The sequence below is a fragment of the Chelon labrosus genome, assembly GCF_963514085.1.
Source record: "Chelon labrosus genome assembly, chromosome: 15".
Taxonomy (NCBI): Eukaryota; Metazoa; Chordata; class Actinopteri; order Mugiliformes; family Mugilidae; genus Chelon; species Chelon labrosus.
In genome coordinates, this window is record NC_140348.1 from 22,077,368 (window position 1) to 22,098,558 (window position 21,191).

The following is a 21,191-nucleotide window of genomic DNA, read 5'->3' on the forward strand; positions in this document are numbered from 1 at the left end:
AGTTGTTGGACTTTGATTGTCCCCTTCAAAACGTCCTTCAAACAAAAAGCTGAAGACGAAAATAAAGCCCCACCTGGTACCTCTGTTTGCTAAAATAATAATAAATAGATTTCGTTTAATAAATAAGCAAAAGAAACTATAAAGTGAAGTAGTAGAGGAAGTATTAATCAGGAGCATCGGGCAGGTATCACCTGCTCTGGAGCTTGCTCAGTTTATTGTTAAATATTGTTAAATCACTTTTCGTAGCAAGTCTGCTCCGATATCTGCCATTTCCACAGCAACAGGGCGCTTATGTTTGCCTACACTTTGCATAACAAGCAGGACACTACAGCACACTGATAAAAATCACGTAGAGACACTGACAACTTCAAACCCACACCTGTCCATGATATCCGAATATGGATTTGGCATCAATGATTATTTGTAAAGTGGTATTATTTCGTTTACTTTAGACTTTTCGTGCCTTTTATAACAGCAAGGCACCGTCTCCTATCTCACTACTGTATTTGTCCAGTTTATTGAAAGCATATGGTTATCAGATTGTTCCCAAAACACATATTTAGACAGAAAGTTAAGGAGAGCTTTTTGTGATCCTTTGTTGGCAATTGTAAATCATGTTTGAGCTCTGGCACACTCCCCGTCTCCCCCTCACCGAAGCTAAGACGTGTCTGCACCTTGTTGACACGTTTTACTAATCTTTAACTTTCCAAAAATAAAATTATACCAGGAACAGTTAACGCGCCACTGAGTTGTGGCGATGTTGGAAAGAGTTTGGAGATGTCATAGCGCACAGACATAGGCTCACATTACAGAAGAAATCGAGCTTTTATTGTTGTGACACACAAAAAGACCCTTTGTACTATCAATTCACACAGCTGGTTTCACCCTTTCAAATCCTGTTTGTTTGTAGGTCCCATGCGTAATTGTCTTTGTCCAAATGCCGGAGCTTTGCGCTCGAACGCAGTAAGCAAATGTTTGTCCAAATGTGTCATTAAAAAATAATCTTTCTTTAATATATGTTAGATTTTCTGAGCAAACACAGAGGCATGGTATTGTTTAAAACAACTCATGACGACAATAGTCAAGTAAGAGGAAACAGCTTTAAGTTCTTTAATGTCAACCTTGTCAGGTCATGTGATGTGCGCAAAATCACAAATACGCAACAGCATGCTTAATAATTAATAACTTATTTAAAAAATAATCGCAGCTTTATTAACTTCAGTTTTTAGTACTGTTCTGAACTTGACGCTGATTTTAGAAGCGAGTTTGCCAAGTTACCATGACCACCATGTGCACTGCAGGGCACGTGCCAATATTTTGAGTGCGTAAAATGTGCCAATACGGGTGCCCCTTTAAGAACAGAGAGCTGATAACGTTTGCAAAAAGCAAATGCTTTAAACATCTTTCCCGAAAGACATCCAGGGACATGATAAATAGCTGTCCATCTTGATTCCATAGGTTTTACGCACAGAAATAAGACAGCAAGAGGGATTATAATGCCTTCCAAAGCTTTTTATTAACATGGATACATTATGATTGATGACAATAATAATGAAAAGTAATGTCGACTTTGAAAGCTTCCACTTGAAGTGAACAATTGCCATTTAATGTCAGCTTATTTATGTGCGTAAAACCTGATAGTTAATAAGATATTTTATAGCTCTTAAAAGTCATTCTGCTGTCATGTCGTGAATACAGCTGCATCAGAAACAAGCCTGTGACTTGACTACAACCCAAGTTAATAAATTAATAAGAACATTTTCTATCAGTACCTCCAGTATTTGATATGTTAAAGTGACTGCATGTCTAACAAAATGATAATGAGCTTTAAACAACACATTAAAACAATATATTTAAACTAATATGATCCACGGAATGACAACTCCGAACCAACAGTGATCCTGAATACTCCCTGATATTAAAATATCACCTCCAATCAGACGTTTGGTAATTGATGCCTGATTTTCACTCTCCCAAAGGAAAGTTTGATCCCGTTCAGCCTATAGAACATGGTTATTGTCAACGTTTCATTCATCTGTACCACTTTACCGTGCGCACGTGTTTGACTGAATTTCGCAAAGTATACACAAAGAAATACTGCACCGCGAAGAATGAGGGAGAAAGGGAGAGGGGAGAAGGACGCGCTCCCTGGAAGCTGATTGGCCACTTGACAGGCGCTGTTGATTCAGGCGCCCACGACGCAAATAGATAAGATAAAGGCCATATAAAAATGACAGAGATGCGCATCCATCCCTCACTGTCACCTGCACATATGCGCTGTCTGCTGCCTCCAGCTACAGGAGAAGACGACTGCCTCTCTCTTTAACCGAGCTTCAGCTGCCAGGAGTAGAGAAGTAAGTGCAAATACATCCACCCTGCTCAGGTTTTTTTTTATCAGTTATTTGATGTTTTCCACATGGATTGAAGATAATTTTATGGGGTACAAATAACCAAGAAATTAGATAACAGAAATCACCTGTGGCACAGCAATGATTAAATTACTTTTAAAGATGTTATTTGAATTGTTTTATTGCGAAATCTTCTAGAGCTCTCTCTGTAGCTATGCGTCATGTTTGTTTTTCCAACTTGGTGAATAAAGGTTTGTTCATGTGTGCAGGATGTCTCCCAAAGTAAGGTGCACCCTCGATGACCTGCGCACGTCCAGGGACGCAGTGACGCTCAGCAGGTTTTCACCATCACTCCCCAACACACTCAAAGAAGGTGGCGACACTTCAGGAGACTCCAGTGACGGTTCTCCTGAAAAACCACGGGCTGTTGCTGGAGGGGAAGCGTCCTCGGATAAACGACACGAGCAGCCTGGACAGCGGGGCAGACGCAGGATGAAGGCAAACGACAGAGAGCGCCACAGGATGCACAACCTGAACTCAGCGCTGGACGCGCTCCGCAGCATCCTGCCGGCGCTGCCCGAGGACGCGAAGCTAACCAAGATAGAGACTCTGCGCTTTGCCCGCAACTACATCTGGGCTCTGAGCGAGACCCTGCGCATGGCCGACCAGCACGGGCACACGGAGGACTACCTGCCCCTGGCGTCTGATCTGAGCAGCCCTGCGAGCGTTTCATCCGTCGGGTGGGACTCAGCTTCACCTGCAGAGTGTGGTTACGGGACACCTGATGACTTCGGCTCGGGAAACTCTTCCACGTCTGCTGATGAAATGAGCTGGAAGATCTTCACCAGAGATGAACCCAGTGCTTTCCCCGTCACCCTTTATTTCACGTCACTACGTGGGGATCACAGAAATACTTGGCACTACTGACTTTTCCTGAGGTTCAATCATTTAGTTTGACTCCACATTATCAAAAAAAAGTCACCCTGAAAAAGCTGCACTTGTGATGTCACACTACTGTTTTCCGTCACCAATCACTTCACACACAACTCTCACGTCACTAATTAAGACATTAAATAGGCGGACACGTAACAGGCTCGAGCCCATAGAGAGAATTACAGCATTTATTCTTTGAAAGCACTTAATCTGAGGCTGAAAATCTAATTTTCCAGGAGAAGAACTTTCCAAAGTCACAACTATAATTCAAGGCAACTTTTTCGTGTTCCAAAGTACTTCAATGATCATCCTGCACTCCTGTTACCTACAGCCTTACAATCACAGTCACTAGATCACCAGGAAGCACAATCAACAATCTATGAACAAAATTGGTTTAAAATATTTATTTGACAATGATATTCAAAAGTGTTTTGGAGCAATTTCACTGTATAAAACTATGTATTTATTTAATAAAAACTGTAGAAAATGTGGAGCTTCTTTTGGGGGGGGTGGCAACAATGACTGGTTTTGTTTCAGTGGTTCAAAGAAAAAAACATGAACAAATGCAAACATCAAAACAAAGTGGCTGTCATTCAAATACAAGTTATATTTAGGGAGAGAAAAAATGAACGTCATCAAATTTTCTGTTAAAGGCCAAAAGTAATGTGCAAATCAACATTTTCGAACATGTACTGTCCTGACTGTCCTGTCTACTACCAGCGACAGCACTGAAGCATAATGTCAGACCATTTCATAGTCGTAAGAGTAGCATGAGCTAAATGTCATTACGTCTTGGATTATGTCTGTGTGTCCTACAGCGGCGCGCAGTCCAGGGTTGAGCTCGGCGAGCGGCTCTACTTGGGGAAGACGGTGACCACGTCGTAGCCCTCGGGCGGAGTCACCCGCTCGCGTGCGTGCTTCTCGCAGTAAATCTGGTCCTCCACAAAGAAATGTCCCTTCTGTTTTAGGTTGACCTCGCAGTCTGTGCAGGTGTAGCACTCGGGGTGACGGAACTTGTCCCTCAGCTTCACCACCATGCCCCTGAAGAGACAGAATATAAAGATGACGTTAGACTTGATAAACAGAGGGTTTGGACATGGACATGGGGCTGCAACTCCACTCTTTTGGAAAGGTTCTCAACGAGATTTATGAACCTGGATGCTCCAATTTAGCCGTGAAAGTCTTTAAAATAAATCAGTGTTGGACCTCTCCTCAGGTGTATGGCCTGGCTGAAAGTCTTTGAGCTTATCCTGAGGTGCTGTATAGCGGCTGAGCTCGGGGCTCTGTGTGCATGCCTGTCAAGGTCTTCTGGCTTTGTGCATGGAGGAGGCAGTATCATGCTATATTATGTTGCTTAATATACAGTATCTTACATTTAAAAACAGGGGGATTTTGTTTGCATAGCTAACCTCCATGTCATTAACATTAACTAGGCAAGGCCTGAGCTAAAGCCTTAATTACACACTCAGTTGAAAAATATCAGGTTCAAATATCAATCTGGATTTGTAGAAATGCTGAACACAAGGTAAATTTAAGGCAAAATAACTAATTAAAAGGCAAAAAAAGAGTTCATCTTGTGTCTTTTACTACATTTAGCCACAAGGTGGTGACACACTCCAAGCAGAGACACTCCAGGACCGCCTTTGTTGAGACATAACATTTCATCACATCCTGGAAGTTTTACAAATGTAAAAAATTAAGGAAGGTGAAATCTAATCTGCAGCTGAAGACCGATGAGGGTCAGGGACTCAAATGAAGCCAGAAAATCACCGTGTGTCAAACACCAGAATCATAAAAAACTTACACAATCCCAGAGCCACATTTGTCACAGGTGGGTAACTTCTCTGCGTTCCCCACTGATGCTCCAATCTTTGTTGTCGGTGGTTTGACACTCCTGAAGCCTGATGGCTTATCTGGGTCACCTATAAACGTCAGATTGAAACATTTTACGGAGCGTTTAAGGAACAACAGTCAGCTGCAACATTAAAACCGCCTGCTCTGATAGTCCGTCAATCTTCCTTGAGGACCCAAAATAGTTTGCACACAACAGGGAATCTGAGGGCGTTGTTAGTGGGAGGCTTTGGGTCCTATAGGTCATGTTTTTCAGTTGTTCCCAAAAAGTTTTTGAGGTGTGACAGGCAACAGTGTCCTGCTGTGGATGGCTTCTACTCAGGGAGTGTCGTTGCTATGTAGTGCCGGTCAGCAACAGTGTTTAGGTGGGTGGTGTCTAAAAAACATCCACATGAGCAAAAGATTCCCAGCAGATGATCAGTGTTATTCACTTCACTGAAAAGTTTTTACGTTGTGTCTTATCGGTGTATCGTTAAAATAAAAATCCCACACTGGGTTAAATTACGTCCGCCATCTGTACCTGTCTCGAGAATCTCCTGAAGCACCTTGAACGAAGCAGACTGTCGAGGAGGCTCATCCGACTCTTGGTTCTCCTGCAGCATCTTGTAGACCTCAGAATTTGCCGCTACAGGCGGCAGCTTGCCTGATTTTGATGGATCTGTTGGAGCTCTACAAAGGAATTGTGTACATTTCAGTGTGTTTCAGCACGCTGGGCACATAACATTGTCTTCTCATTGTCTCTGATAGTGTGAGCAGTAAAAACCCAGAAGGTTACTGAATCTTTTATGTTGCCTCAGCATTAAAAAAATAAGAATTACACTCCTATTTAAAAAATAAATGCACAAAATATTATGTTGAAACGATGAAATTGTTGAGTATTGCATTATGGTATTAACCGTTTCTGATCTGAAGCTGCATTAAGAATCTAATATCAAATGTTTATAAATTATGTTATTTCTGTAAGATTAAACATTTCTAATCTTTGACCAATTGTCTAGAATACAGTGAAGCAAGTAAGCAACTATAGATGCATTTGTTTTTTCTCCAGACTTTAAGGTGCAATTAAAGTTATCCTGAACTACAGCCAATACGTTAAAATAACCTGTTTCAAACCAGAACTAGAGGAAAATCAAACTTTTGCAGGTGGTGTCAAACACAGAATTTTCACACGGTGCAAAGAAATTCATGCAGATCAAAACCGAAGATGCATAAGCAAATAGCTGCTGAGCGCTGCCAAATTCCAGTGAATTAAGAATATATTTTGTGTGCTTACTGAGGCATTTGTGGTTTTAACATTTAAAAAAAAAAAAAAAAAACAGCAGCCAAGCTAGAGCATCATAGCTACTGATTCTGTCTGGGCAAGAGCTGCCTCTGATTCGTTAAAGCTTTCGGCTTTGTGGTCACTGTTGACTCACGTGTTGCTGGGCTCATTAGCTGTGGCTATGGTCTTCACTTCGTCCACGGCTGAGTTGAAGTCCTTGATGTTCTCTGAGGAGTACAGACCAGACGGGCTGTTGTACTGGTTGGTCACGACTTTGGAGCCGAACCCAGTGAAAGGCAGCGCGCTCCTGTTGTGGGTGGAGCCGATGTGTTTCACCTCCTGTGAAAATGAAAGGTACATTTAAGTTTTTTTTTTTGATAAGCGCAGTTGGAAGTTTGTGAAATTAAAACTCGCGTGTACAATACTTTCACAACTTTTGATGCTTTCAAAAGAACTCTTATTTTGAAACAACTTTCTATGAGCTTAAACATAGACATACATGCAACGGACAGTGTGTGGGTTGTAACTAAAACACCACAGAGTTCTCAGGAAACTTTGTTCAAGTGAAAACGCCAAAACAGAAGTCAAAGTGTTGCTTCCAGTTTGGTACAAAGTCACACATCATTTAGCAGGATCGTGTCTGACAAGGGGATAGTGCCTTAATTACACCTAACTGGCTAAGAAACACGTCATTACACTGGCATGCCATCAAAGTGGGCACATAAATACCACCAAATCTAGCTCATGCTTCGCAGCGGGAGCACGGAAATGCCTCCAAATATAGCTCATGCTCCAAGCATCTTGACCTCTAATTTGCAGAACATCACTCCGTAAAGTAAGTCAACCTCCAAAAAGAGACGTCTTGCATGCACCGATGTTACAACAGCCTCTGAAAAGCGCAACAGAAAAGTCTAAACAAATGAAAAGTGAAGACGCGCTAAAAGTGACAAACTCCAGACAAGTGCTCCAAACATGTGTTATTAGGTGTGTGTGAGAAACACGCAAAACATTTGCGACCCGTGAAACACACACACACACACACACAGGGCTTGGTTTCCTACATGAATTCACACTTTGGCCTCAACTTTCCACTCGGGCAGGAACTGAGGCTTGCGTCAGAGCTTGGCTGATAAACTACCGTCTCCTAGGAAACCTCCTGTTGGGAAGTAAACAATGACTTCATCTTTGGCGGTAAGAAAAGAAAAAAAAAAACCCACAACCCTTTGCATTCACAACGAGAGACAAATGTTGACTCTTGCAGAAGCTGCGTGGCTACCTGCACATTCGATTTCCCCTCCAAATGACAGAGTGGAGGGAGTGAACTTAAGAGCTCAAGCCCTACATCCGGCTTCGATGTTGACACACATACACACCCGTGGCTCTGATGCAAGATTCATCTTGTACGGATGCGCCTTCCCCTCGTCGGATGAAAGCGGCGACCACAATTTAGTTTCTGACCTGAGGAGGAGAGGAAGGAAAAGACAAATAAAAAAAAAAGAGCCAAGGATGTGAAATAATTTAAATATAACATCCCTGTTTCTAGACACGTCTCCCTGTGTAGCTGCACACAATCAGGTTGTGTGCCTTTGAATGCAGCACGGCAGGTATGTTCTCCTGCCCGTTTACCCCACCCATCGTTCGTTCATTCATTCATTCAGTGTCTTTTAACGCGAACAGACACATTCACTTCTGTCTGTCTGTCTGTCTGTCTGATAAACGCTGCCTGAGATCATCAATTACCAGAAAGTTATGACACAGCACGGTGACGAAGAAATGCAACGTAGCTTAGCGTCCGTACATTTCACAGACTGAGGACTAACAGCAAAAACAAAAGAAGGGATAAAGACGCCGTCATGCCCTGAACACCTGGATCGCAGGGTGAGCTGTCTCACATTACTCACGGCGGTGCTTTCAGGCCCGTGGCGATGCAGATCAGGCCGGTGCGTGTCGCTACAGCTTACCTGTCGATGGAGAGCACCATTTCCTCTATGCACCCCTTGATCTTGTTCTGGGCTTCCAGGTGAGTCATGTTCTCCGTCGGCTCCCCGTCGATGGCCAAGATTATGTCTCCCATGCAGAGGTTGACTTGGGCTGCTTTGCTCCCCGGGTTCACCTACAACGCAGAAGGCAGAGTCATCAGTGAAATGTTTTTTTGTACTTGTACTCCAGTTTCTTTTGATTTATTTTTTAGTTTCCAGAGGGAACCTGCTTCTTTTAGTTTAGTTTTCTTAGTTTTCAGAGTGCACATAAATAAAAGAGCAACTTAAAGGAGCTTGGATCATCCTTTCTCTGTGATTTTAATTTCTAAAAATGTACCACAATATTTGTAAGCTACAACTTTCAGCTCCTCTCAGACATGTGACCTTGTTCAACCCGTACACACATTTATTTGTTTACTGTAAACAGAGGGCCACTTGCAGAGAGAAGGTGTTTCCAGGCAGGAGAGAGCTAGAGGTCAGGCGCTCTATCAAGATGAAGGCCTGAACCCCAGAGACTGGCACAGTCCAGGAATTCCTAATCACTTTTCCATGGGTGGAGTGGAGAGTGGAGCCGCCGCCGCCGCCACAGTCACAGCATTTACAACAGGAACTGGAGCCTCCACTCCAGTCGGGCAAAGTACACATGAGGAGAGACATATTCTGCTCCACTACTGTGGGAGATGCTTGATAAAAGCTCAGCATTCATGTCCACAACGACTCAGTACATACAAGAATGTAAGAACAATGAGGCGTTCAAGGACAATCGGTGATGTCAAGACAATTAACGCTTTTTTGGACTTTCAAACCCATATCGTGCTTTTATTTTGATATTAATAATGTAAATAGATAATAAGTGAGAGATGGGGGCTTTAATTTTGAACTGGTTACATTAAACAACAATTTTTGTGTTTAGTTTTTTTGTAGTTTTTACCTGGATACTGTTAGAAACAAGCAATAAGACATGAAAGACTTCATTAGCTTGTCTCATAAAGCGACTCCGTTGACTTGAGCTCGTCGACGTCAAACTTGAAGTGAAGTTTTTAACGTCTCCTACAATTAAAATTAATATTAGTATGTTAGCTAATGCTAGCTAAAGCGTTAGCCTCCCGTTACCTCTTAAAGCTAACTGGGCTCCTAACAGTAAAGTCGAGAGGAAACAATGAGAGGTGAGCTCCGTCTGGGACCAGCCCCAGGTGTGGTTACAGCGTCTTAACGATACACCGACTATACTTAAAGGGCTTACTTACCCGGGAGATAGCCAGCGGCTGCTCGAAGTCCTTTCCTCCGACCAGCCTGAACCCCCAGGGTCCCGGACCCTGCATGACCACCCGGAGAGGCATAACGTGGATGCGGTGAAAAGAGCCGACGGCTAACTAACTGCGGTTAAACGGGTGCTTTAATAAAAATATGATCTGCCTCGGAGCTCTGGCTTCCACTTCCTCCTGCTTATGACATGTGCTGAGATCGATGGTCCAAAAGTTTGAGGCTGGCTGGCAGCATTAGAGGAGGGGGAGGACCCGCAGGTTACAGTTGGACGAATAGGTTTTGAAGTTTCCTCTCTGATAAAGTGGAGAAACCAGAGATCGTGTATGAGAGAGATGACTCACTACTAGGAGAGATGACTCACTACTAGTTTAAAAAACGAGTGCTGTAAATCAAAGTGACGCCAGGGTGGTTTCAGGTAAGAAACTGAAAAATAAAATTAAAACACTTTAGTTAACTTAAATAAAAAATAATAATAATAATGATAATAAATGAAATAATATTATTGTACATGTCACAGGAAATATGGTTGTTTTGCCAAGAAAACAAGCTCGAGAAGACGCTCATGCATTAACTTTCCAAAATTTCAGGTGTAATACTATTAAAACCAAAACTAAAACTTAACATTTTTAACTAAATAATAAAAACTAACAAAACTGATCTGGATTGAAAACAAAAATAGGCTAAAATAATCCCCTGTACCATAAAACAAAGTAGTAAACTAAAAAGGACAGGGACAACACAGTCCCCCCCTCCACTACAGGTAAGTACCCAGTCGTTAAGGGAAATTAGCTGCACCAGTTTCTGGTTATTAGCATAACAAGCAAGTTTTTTCAGGAGGAGTTCCTATTTAAACCTCAGATTTCCCACCAGTCCACCAGAACTGAAGAAGCTACTCGGATGAGTGGTGAAACGTCTTCTGAACAAACTCTACAAGTCCAGTTGCCTCTTTAAACCTTTTTTGGATATACCATGACCTGGATGACTGAGAACCTTCACAGAAGTAGTAAACTCACATTGGTGAGCCACACTGTTTCACTGTTACTGTCAGCATGGTCATTTATTCTATTGCACAGACACCCAGGGGCGTAGCACCTAATTCTGGGCCCTGTACACTCTTAATGTCAGTGGGCCCCTATCCATGCCAGTGCAGGAGGCGCACGAGCAAAAAAAAAAAAGGTTTTCATGGGCCCTCTCCCTACTCGGGCCCTGGGTAGTCAAGTCCCCTTTTCCCCCCCACTACCACGCCCATGCAGACAACCATCCAGCTGTGTCTATTTGTGATTCATTAAATTTATATACTTGGTTAAAAAATAAATAAATAATAATAATAATAAAGGTTTGGGACTGGATGCCTCAGACTAACTGTTGGGAAGTGAGTAATAACATAATATGTTTTTGCTTTTGGTCTTTTCATTTGATTTGTATAACAGTGAGATAAATTTGAACTAGCATGATCTAACCCTAACCCAGTCCTGTCCTTTATATAATTATTATAACAACAGCCATGGCCACGTCACTTTGCACTCTACCACAGCGAGAGCAGAGTGGCTCCTCTTCGCTTTCCGCCCCTCTCTGATCAGCTCCACTGTTTGTTTTAGGGATATCGGCCTGCCGTTACGTCACCTTGTTTTATGCACGCTTACCATTTATGGAAGAGCTAAATCCCAGGATGTGGAATGTGCCGCTCCCAAAGAGTGAATTCCTGCCAGAGGATCTCTGCTGAAAGTGGAGGGAGGAGAAAAAAAAAAAAGGCCCTGGGCGGACTGAGTGCATGAAACACGTTCTTTCTTGTGGGCTCAGAGAGTGCACCTTTAAGGACACTTCAAGTACCAGCAGAGTAGTTTGTTTTAAAGTGAAAAGTGTGTGTACGCTAATATACACACAATGTATAACATCAGCTCAAGTGGCAAAGTGCTACTGGCTGTCCAGGCTGCAAGAACAACATCTGTTAGCATCCTCCTGAGCAGAGTATTTAGTGAAATAAAAGACATTGGATGAGTTGTCTTCTCGTATTTATTACTATTATTATGAGCATTGTTTTCAGACTGCAGCTCCACCTCAGAGAGGAAAAGCGTTGCGCACACAAAACGTATGGAAAGCTTTAAAAACATCAGCTCGGCCTCTGCTGTCATTCAGATGCCAGTACCTTTTATGCTTGGAGATCACAGCAATAGCTTCCAGATGCAAAATGCCACACTATGAATCAACAACAGACCTTTTATCTGCTTAACTGATGAAGGAATAGTGAAGGAATATGTCTGTTAAATAGATTTTAGTCAATAGTCAAATTACTTTACAGCCTGAAAATACAGGACACTGCATAAAAACTGGTGTAGTTCCCACACCCTTCCTTCAGTTTAGATGTGAACACCCTCAAATTAAAGCTGAGAGTCTTGCACTTTACATGCTATACATTCACCGTATAATTTTAACATCAGTATGTTTTTGCTAAATGACAGGAATCAAACCAGATGACACACCAAATGGTTTAAATGGTTTATTAAATATTGCATAATACCGAAGTCACAGCAGTGTATAGTATCTTTATTTTAATATTGTCAATGGAACAGCACTGCAAAATTGAAGCAAACAAACCAAACCTGTTGCAGGTTGTGCGTCTTATCAAACTAGTCCATTCTCATGATTATTAATCATTATGTCGAAGCACTGTGTCACACTTTTAGGTAACTGGTACAGTAACAGACAAGTTCTTTTAGTACACGTTCTCCATGTTCTCGGAGACTAGGACTAACGGGAAAACCATGAGTACATTAAATATTGTCATGGAGGCATTTTCAGTGGCGCTCCGGGAAAAACAACGAAATGAAAACGAGGCACAATTCTGCGTCTAACATAAGGCATTATGATCCTCACAAATGGCAGCGTAATGTTCATATGCGTCAAACTCTCTGTGCTCTGTAACGCTCCACTCTGTGCTTTCCTTCAGGCAAATAAACCGCAGCAAGTGACAGAGAGCTCGATGCGACGCCCTCAATCCTTGCTGTATTTTTTATTTTTTTTATTTTACATATTTACAATCCTTCTTGTGCCGTACTGCTCGATAGCTTTTGTTTGTTTTTTTACATATCGTGTGTACACTGCCTGCACCACATTCATATATTCATACATTCATACATCCTGTGATGCTTTTATGAAAGAAAAAATAAAAATAACTGAAACTTTTGTGACTGAACGAGCGATTGACTGATTATTAGCCCTCCATTGTTGTTGGGATGGATCCTTCAAAACAGACTCAATCAGCACATTCATGAGGTGGAACAAAATTATTTAGCCAGCAGTGGAGGAGGAGGGGAAAAAAAACAAAAACAAGCTTTTGCGGTGAAACAAAACACATGAACATTATATCAGTGCCACACAGACAAACCCACAACGCAGTGTACTTATCGTATTATGTGTTTTATCTTTCTGAGAAAATATTCCCGTGCTCACGTTGGCAGTCAGTGGGTGATCCGCACAAGATAAGATAAACCTGATTCAACAACGAGCGTCAGACAGGATGAAACACTGATTGAGTTAAAAATAACCAAACTTCATATAACCACTTACAGCTTCAAACGACGTCTGAATTAAGTCCATGTTTATCATCACTGCACAGATGTAGCTAACACATTCAGGTGCATTAAAAACAAAAACAAATGAACAAAGACACAAATCTAGATCTAGAGAGTCTTACTGTCTTCTATGTTTCACATTATGCTTCAGATTTGGTGTTTTCATCATAGAGCTACTCTAAAAGGTGATAGTCTGGCACCGTTTGATTAGAATTGTAGGGAAGTGATGGTGATGTGGAGCTTCCAGAGAGCTCACTAAACTTATTTTAGAATATTTCTTTGAGCATTCGTCTTAGAAACTACACTGGCCTGCACCGAGCAGGTCGTAACAAGCACTAACTGCTTGACAGCTCTGCTACACTTTGAGAAACCGACAACAACGAGGAATTTGATGAAAAAAGCATAAAAAAAAAAAAAAAAAAAAGAGAGGCAAAGAAAAACAATCGTTATCGTCTCTCTGTGTGCTGAGGAGATGTTTTGACACGTGGTGTCTGTTACGGGATCTGACAGAGCGGGGCATGTGGGAGCTCTGTGGTGGCAGGAAGACGGCGCTGATGCTTTGATAGCAGAATTCAAAGGAGAATCCAAAACAGAGCGGCGTTCGCCCCTGCCAGCACTTCTCTGTTTTCTCTAAGAGAAAGGTGCAAATGTCGAGGATGATAGTGTTTCATGCTCCAATCTGATTTGTCTGTCTCTTATTGTTTGTTTTTTAACATGCTGAGCTAATGTTGACCTTACAGACGTACTCATTACATATGAAAATATGCAGCCGTATTTGAAAGGCCTCTTAAAAGTTTTCTACATTTCTATGTACACATACAATCTTGTCAGTAAGGGCATGGTTAAAATCTCAATATGCTTTTTCAAAATCAGTATGATTATATTCTAAGACACCTCACCGGCTTTCATCTAAAACTTTACATAGCTTTTGGTCACCACTCACTCTCTTGTTAGGTGGAATTTCCCTAAATGACCAAACAGGAAGTTAAGTGCTACCACGCCTGTGCTGTGGTCACGCTGAAGCCAGGCGACTGCCACCGGCTACCTTAAAGGCCTCGGCAATCAGCCAACACAGTTTACGTCTGTGTCAACAGAGGAGGTACAAAAGGACAAATTTCTGAAAATATAGGATGTGCATATACACACTTTCGCTTCACTTTTAGGAGCCATGCAGCACAGTTCAAGTGTCCTGTGGTTGTGTTTGCTATGGAGAAAAAGGAGAAGCTAACACTGTAGTGTCTAGTCATGCACTTTGAAGTAACTCTGAAAATGAAGGCAACACTGAACCTGTATTTTAAGTAAGTTGTGAACGCTTTGATGCTCTTCAAAATACTGACTTCATTCAGAATATTAGAAAAGAAAGAGAGCAAAGAAGGTACATCAAACCAGTTACTACGCGGGGTTCTTACATAAGGCTTAAAGTATTCAAACTTAAAAAGAGGACATTGGTTCTAAGCGGTTTTCCTAAAACTGAGGGTATTATCTGTAAATTTCACGTCTGTATTTAAGTCGACGCAAACCCTGAAGGATTTATTTTAGATGCAAAAAAATCAATAAGAATTTATGTTTTTTCTTTTTCATAAGATGCGTGGTTTGCTTTGCCAATCACCTCTGCTCCTGAAAGGTAGCTCACGACCAACAGCTCCAACCCAACACCACATATAAATACATTCTGACTCCTTCAACGTCCAGTTAAGGTAACAAGATCCACTCTTTTTTTCCATCCACTGCTCCGCTGCCGGCCTCTGGACCGAGGTGCTACGTAAACACTGCTGCAAGGTTAACATGGACAATGTGGAAGCTATTATTTGTACAACAAAAGCTAAATTGTGGGAGGTGTGCACAGAGACATTCCACGTGTGTAGACGGACGAATTCTGTCGAAGAAGTGTGTGAAAAGGTAGTACACCGTTGTGAGGCCCGGGCAGTGAGCTGTCCCTGTCTGCGCCTCGTGCAGTTTGACATACCTCAGGCCGATCTGATCACTTTCCCAGACAAATGTAACTTCGCCTGGCTAAAGGACTATTCTAACCAACAGCCATGCGCGGTAGTAATGACTTCCCAAGCTTGACAGGCGACCCATGTGTTACAGCCAGATTACATATCTTTACAGTTTCACCTCCTTCACGTAATTCCCGGGGAAAGTCCCAAACTGTTTCGTCCTCTTTGACGTACCTGTGGAGATAAAGAAAGACAAAAACTGATCAGGCAAAGGAAGGGGACGCTAATAAGACCTTTATTTATTTTAAATCCTGCATAATTCATGTGCATATATTGCACTCAGTCCTGTCATTCTTCAGAAACCATATATTTAAGGTGTGGCACAGTGACTACCTCTGCAGAAGCCTTGAGCATGCACATTTTAATGAGTGCAGTACTTTGCTCTCATTCTCTACAAAACCCTTTATGGAATGATGTGACACTGTGACTTCATCTCTCAGGAATCCGTACTGATGGCACATACCAACGAACCAGCCGTCATCGCACTTCTCCATGACGCTGACGAGGTCTCCCTCCTGCAGCTCCAGCTCGTCATCATTCTGTGGCACATAACTGTACAAAGCCTGGAAGCTGGAGTAGCACGCAAGCGAGCGCAACACGAGAGAGAACAAGTCAGTGGGGTGGGATCGCATGGAAATAAAAAGAAAAAAAAAAATGTCTGAAAGAGAAACTGAAACAGATCCTACTCACATTCCACAGCTGAGACGGCTTGGCTCCGGGCTGCTGCTGTGAGACAGGGGTTGCTGGGAAATGATGAGAGATTGTTTACTGGGGTGGGGGAGCAGTCTATGGACAGAGTCATTATGGTGGTGGGACAGGGTGCTGCAGTACCTCACCGAGGTCTCAGCTATATTCAAGATCTCATTACACACTGCCTCCTAGTAGTAGTAGTAGTAGTAGTGGTGGTAGTAGTAGGTGAAGTCGTCAGAGAAAGACAGACAATGGGCCCAGAAGAGTCCCGGAGGAGGAGGAGGAGGAGGCCAAGGTGAAGTTGAGGTGAGGAGTTAGAGAGGAAGTGAAGGGGGGGGGGGAGGAGGAAGGTAGGTCCGGTAAGTAGTGAGGCAGAAAAGGAAGTGATCCGTTAAAAGCCAGGAGAAAAAGTAGAGGGGATGTCGGTGGAGCCCGGGAGAAGAGGCATGAAAAGGCAGGACACCAGAGAGGAAGCATGTAGACAGGAAACATGAAATATTAGTTCACTTTTAGAGGATACATGTCAGCATGAACATGCAGCATTAAAGGGAGGCTCACAGGTAAAAACCTAAAGTCACTGTTTGATATTTATTAATCAGGACCTTGCTGAGAGTTGGACGGGAAAATGATATTAGATTCACATCTGGATGTTTATTAAAACCAGTCGCCTGTCAGATTAGCTTAGCACAAAGACAGAACGCAGATATTAGAGGAAGTCTTAGATAACTATTAATGGGATGATGACAACTAAGAGCAACAGATGAAGCTAACCAGAGACGTTACTAAAGTTTGTCTGGACTTTATTCATTCATTCATTTATTCATTTATTTTCTGTAACCACTTGTCCTGTGAATGGAGCCTATCCCAGCTGTTGGGCGAGAGGCGGAGTACACCCTGGACAGGTCTCCAGTCTATTGCAGGGCTAACACAGAGAGACAGACAACCATTCACACTCACATGCACACCTACGACCAGGGAGGAAGCCGGAGTACCCTGAGAGAACCCACGCAGACACAGGGAGAACATGCAAACACCCGCTTTATCTGTTTTACATTGGAAACTATGCTAACAAGACTATGGGACATCACTGCCAAGAAACAGCGCAACGCAAAGTTGCCAAATGCTTTCATAAGATATAATGTTTTGGACAAAGCTGGCTTTCCTGTGTCTTTATGCTAAGCTAAGCTAATCGGCTCCAGCTTCATTTTAATCAGAAAAACATGAGAATGATATACACCTTCTCGTTTAACTCTCAGCAAGAAAGAAAATCTTATTTTTCCTACTACTGGGAGAATAGTTCTGTATGTAGAGGCATAGAAGACGTGATAGGAGTTAAAGATGAGTCAAATGGATCCCTGAAGGTTTAGGATGTTGAAGCAAATACATAAAAATGCTACGTATTATTTTTATAAATCTTTAATAGAGGTTCAGCCACCTTACCGCAAAGGAGTTAACATTGTTGTTATCCTGGATGTCAAACAGCATCACAGGGCTTCTGGAGCTCCGTCCATGATGGTCCGCCTCGTTCTTCACGAACTGCAACACAAAACAGATCATCAGTATAAAGTGGACTCATCAAAATTAGCGCTTTTTTGTTTTTTGTTTTTTCTTTGGCGCCTGCACCGCGTGTTGACCTGCTGTAAACTGGTTCCTGTGGGGTGGACATTTCAAAACCTGCTTTTGAAACAGGAGCCAACATGTGATACCTATAAATACTCGCTAATAAATATGTCACTGGGCTACATAAACGTCTATCCTCCGATGGCATCTAGGTAATCGCACCTCTGCATGGAACAACAACATGCAACCATGTGCTGAATCTACTTGAGATGTCGGATGCACAAAAACCTCGTCTGACACTCTGACACCCCGTTATATATTAGCACTCGAACACTGTAAAACCTTTGCGTGTTAGTAGCGCGCACACAACATGCAGCTGTAAGCAACGTGAACTAACACATCTATCCCAGCATGGGACAAAAATCAACAGCATTTCAAGTCCTTAAGTTAGTTCCACACAGAAAAGTCCACTTCAGTGCTTCAGAACATCTGTTTTAGGGAATCAAAAGCCTGTGATCCACACTGAGCCTGAGATGCAACACCGCACACCATGCAGAAGATACCTCTGCAGGACTATTTCGCCTTCTCCCCGGGGCTGCGCTGCCCCTGTCCCCCTCTGTGCCTTCCCCCTCTGTCAACTCCTTCTCCCCCCTCAGCCAGCCCTCCAGCACCGGCCCGGCGCTGGGGCTAACACTGCCTGACAGATGTGCGGAAGGAGGGGAGAGCAGGAAGTCCTCCCCCTGAGGTGGGGTGAATGTGAGGAAGGGATTGGTTGAGCTGGGCCTAGGCGGGTAAGGCGGGGGCAGAGGGGAGGCGGATGGGGAGGCCATGGGGGAGATGCCGTATGGACTGCCAATGATGGGAGGCACAGGGCTGGCAGAGAAAGGCGGGGGCAGGTACTCGCCCCAGCGGTAGGACACGGTGGGCAGTGGCGGCAGGGGAGGGGTGGGAGCGGCAGGAGGACTCCCACCTCCCACGGTCAGGGAGATCCACTCAGAGGAGATGGCATGGACCTCAGGGGACACGGAGCGGCGGGAGGAGCGAGGGAGAGGCAGGGGGGAGGTGGTGAGGCGGTTACGATTCAGCTTTTTAGGAAAACGGGAGCACGGGTTGAGAAAGAAGGAAAGGGGATAAGAGAAAGGAAAGGGAAATGAAAGATGAAACAATTTCAGAAAACAAATGGAAAGATGGACATCAAGGTGAACACAGAGGGAGACACCACGGTGACCCAGAGATGCAGCAGAAATAAAAATGTAGATCAATCTGACACTAAGTTGTTTTATCATGTGATTAATAAACCTCCTCCTTCTTACCTGAGGAGAAGCGTTGGTGCTGCGCTGTGGCGACTGGCTGACGGGAGGGTCGGGATAGTCCATCGCGTTTTTGACACGGGGTCGTCTGTGCACTTCCACGTAGGTGACGGGGAAGATGCCTTGGCGGTTGGTGCCTGGGATTTTGCCTTCATACCAGTTCTCATCAACTCTGCGAATCAGTGTGATCCTCTCTCCCTGCACACACACACACACACACACGGGATACGTTAACTGGTGATGGTTTAAAACAGCTTACAAATGAGTTTTTTATGGATTACTCTGACTCCACACCTTTCTGAAGGACATTTCCACCACTGTGTCCCCATTGAAGTTGAAGCGGGCCACGGCTTCTCCATATTCCATTACCTGCACCGGGGCACATTTCTTTGGCTGTGCTTTCGCTGTTGGAGGCAGGAGCTGTGGCAGGGAGACAAAGAGAAAAACAACTCACCAAACTGTGACTAAAACACCTTAAAAAATGCCTTTCGACCAAAAATGATAAAGGCACTGTTAAAAAAATATGGTTATTAGCTGTCCTTGAGCGTTCCCTGAATCAGTGGGAGTGAAAGAAGGAGGGAAGAAGCGACATACCTCAACGTAGCTTCGTGGGAAAATACCAACTCGTCCGTGATGCTCGCCTTCATACCAGTTTTGATCAACTTGTCGGATTATGTACACGATGTCTCCCTTCTGAAATGGAAGCTCCCTGAAAAAAACACATTACAGAGAGACAGTTTACACACACATAAATTAATAAAACTATGAAAATTAAGAAACATCTAATCTATTTCCTGCTCTAAAGTCAGATTTAGAGTCTGCTACCACTTCAATAGATGTTGGTAACCTACCTACAAGATATTGCCGTGAATCTAAACTGAAATACTTAATAATTACTGGACTGGAATAAACTGCAAGGTGTTTTCTCTCCACCGCATTTCCACTTACTTTAGAGTTTCTGCTCTGAAGTCGAAGCGAGCCATGGCTGGAGTTTTCTGTGCAGAAACAAACAGACATTATGTTGACTCATATTTTACTGCTCGAGCTACTTAAGTAATATTCTTGTCATTGTGCTGAGTCACTGAAAACTACAAGCTTTTAAGTGCCTTTACAACTTTATTGCTACCATGTTCTCAGAAGTGTGTCTAGATCGTTGTGGAACTTGTTGTGAGCCGTCAATCTACGCTGTCACAGTCGTCCTTTCAGTGCCCTCACTGCACATAAATATTCTTGCAATGACAGGAATGGTGTGCTTGTGACCGACTGGGTTACTTGACCTCCGGAGCATGCTCAGATGGAAGCCACTGTGTGTTGTTGACTGTAAGACTGTCCTGCTAGGAGGGCAGCCACACCTTAGTAAACACACCAAGGGTGCAACCAGTACATATAGATAAGGAGCTGATAATGTAAGTGGTTGATATTCCTGGGAATTCAACCAGTGTTTTTGCTTCTATCACTTTAACTTGGGAAGAGAAAGCCATCTGTGTCTGCAGAGACCCTGCTGACAAACACATCACACACACACACACACACACCACCACCACCACAGACTGACTCACAAACACACAAAGCATCTGTCATCTTTCTTCCTGCTTATAGAAGGATAAGACGCAGCCTTGTATTGTACCTCTACGCCTGATTTCCTCTTCTCTGCGTTATCTGTGATGTTGAGCAGGTCCCCGAAGCGCTCGTTGGTGATGAACTGGTGGTGCGTCGGGACAATGCTCGTGTGTCGTCTTGACGCCGTGTCAGCTTCTTCCTGTTCCCGTTTCAGCCGTCGCTGCTCCTCCAACATTTTCTGCCAGGAAACCACACTGAACTGTTTGTCCTCTCTAGATATGGGTCCCCTCTAGATATGAGTCCCCTCTGCTCTTTTATTATTTCATTCACAGGACATATTCTTTGTTATATGTAAAACCCACTGTTTTTTTTTTTTACTCATTCATAACAGATCTCTCTTCACTAAACTATTAATACATAAAAATGGCTTATATTATAAATAAATTACCTCTTTGTCCCCATGACGCTTCCTCAGTACATCATCCGGGCTTTCTCCATGAGCTGGGGACGAGTCTGAAACAGAAACAGAGACGTGATTGTGCTGTCAAGTGTCTTCTCTTACAACTTCAAGTCAAAATAATTAAATAAAGAGACTGCAAACAAAATCATAAAAATGTACAGGAAATAACATAACCATGCATGCTTTGAATGCACACTATAATCTTTGCACCACTAAAACAAACACACATACACACACATATAAAAAAAAGCCAAATGTAATCCTGCATGCACATCGTAATGAACACAGAATGACCCGATATGTGTTCATGAAAGAAACAAATGCAGGACAGAAAACATGAAACCTACTTGGCCAAAATAACACACATGACATTATGGTTTTACTGATGTCGATGGACCAAC

General features: G+C 43.1%; 3 protein-coding genes across 3 annotated transcripts in view; 1 reads left to right on the forward strand and 2 right to left on the reverse strand.

The window, feature by feature from the left end:
- Positions 1-2,618: 2,618 nt before the first annotated feature.
- neurog3 (neurogenin 3) lies at positions 2,619-3,275 on the forward strand (the record flags this gene model as incomplete). Its single annotated transcript, XM_084561197.1, has 1 exon — positions 2,619-3,275. The coding sequence occupies one exon, from the start codon at positions 2,619-2,621 to the stop codon at positions 3,273-3,275; it is 657 nt and encodes a 218-aa protein (XP_084417323.1).
- Positions 3,276-3,670: 395 nt separating this feature from the next.
- pdlim1 (PDZ and LIM domain 1 (elfin)) lies at positions 3,671-9,856 on the reverse strand. Its single transcript, XM_084561725.1, has 7 exons — positions 9,620-9,856; positions 8,355-8,506; positions 7,767-7,851; positions 6,548-6,732; positions 5,653-5,801; positions 5,086-5,203; positions 3,671-4,322 (listed from the first exon to the last, which is right to left on the reverse strand). Exons 1-7 carry the CDS (start codon positions 9,710-9,712, stop codon positions 4,136-4,138), a joined length of 969 nt encoding a protein of 322 aa, XP_084417851.1. The 5' UTR covers positions 9,713-9,856; the 3' UTR covers positions 3,671-4,135.
- A 2,274-nt stretch (positions 9,857-12,130) lies between these two features.
- sorbs1 (sorbin and SH3 domain containing 1) overlaps positions 12,131-21,191 on the reverse strand; it is a 32,682-nt gene continuing 23,621 nt past the window's right edge. Inside the window, exons 18-28 of the mRNA XM_084562350.1 lie at positions 20,779-20,843; positions 20,398-20,568; positions 19,719-19,765; positions 19,365-19,479; positions 19,065-19,190; positions 18,774-18,968; positions 18,024-18,545; positions 17,341-17,436; positions 15,901-16,088; positions 15,674-15,780; positions 12,131-15,384 (exon numbers count right to left, since the gene is read on the reverse strand). Of these exons, the coding sequence (XP_084418476.1) occupies positions 15,317-15,384; positions 15,674-15,780; positions 15,901-16,088; positions 17,341-17,436; positions 18,024-18,545; positions 18,774-18,968; positions 19,065-19,190; positions 19,365-19,479; positions 19,719-19,765; positions 20,398-20,568; positions 20,779-20,843 (1,700 nt within the window). The 3' untranslated portion in view covers positions 12,131-15,316. The remainder of the gene's footprint in view (positions 15,385-15,673; positions 15,781-15,900; positions 16,089-17,340; positions 17,437-18,023; positions 18,546-18,773; positions 18,969-19,064; positions 19,191-19,364; positions 19,480-19,718; positions 19,766-20,397; positions 20,569-20,778; positions 20,844-21,191) is intronic.

Bases quoted from the DNA above. Each gene is read 5' to 3' on its own strand.
- pdlim1 (XM_084561725.1), bottom strand. From the start codon at position 9,712: ATGCCTCTCCGGGTGGTCATGCAGGGTCCGGGACCCTGGGGGTTCAGG. The intron at 8,507-9,619 runs GTAAGTAAGCCC...TCTGCGTTGTAG, and splicing joins AGCCGCTGGCTATCTCCCGG to GTGAACCCGGGGAGCAAAGC. The intron at 5,204-5,652 runs GTACAGATGGCG...TGACGTTTATAG, and splicing joins TCAGGAGATTCTCGAGACAG to GTGACCCAGATAAGCCATCA.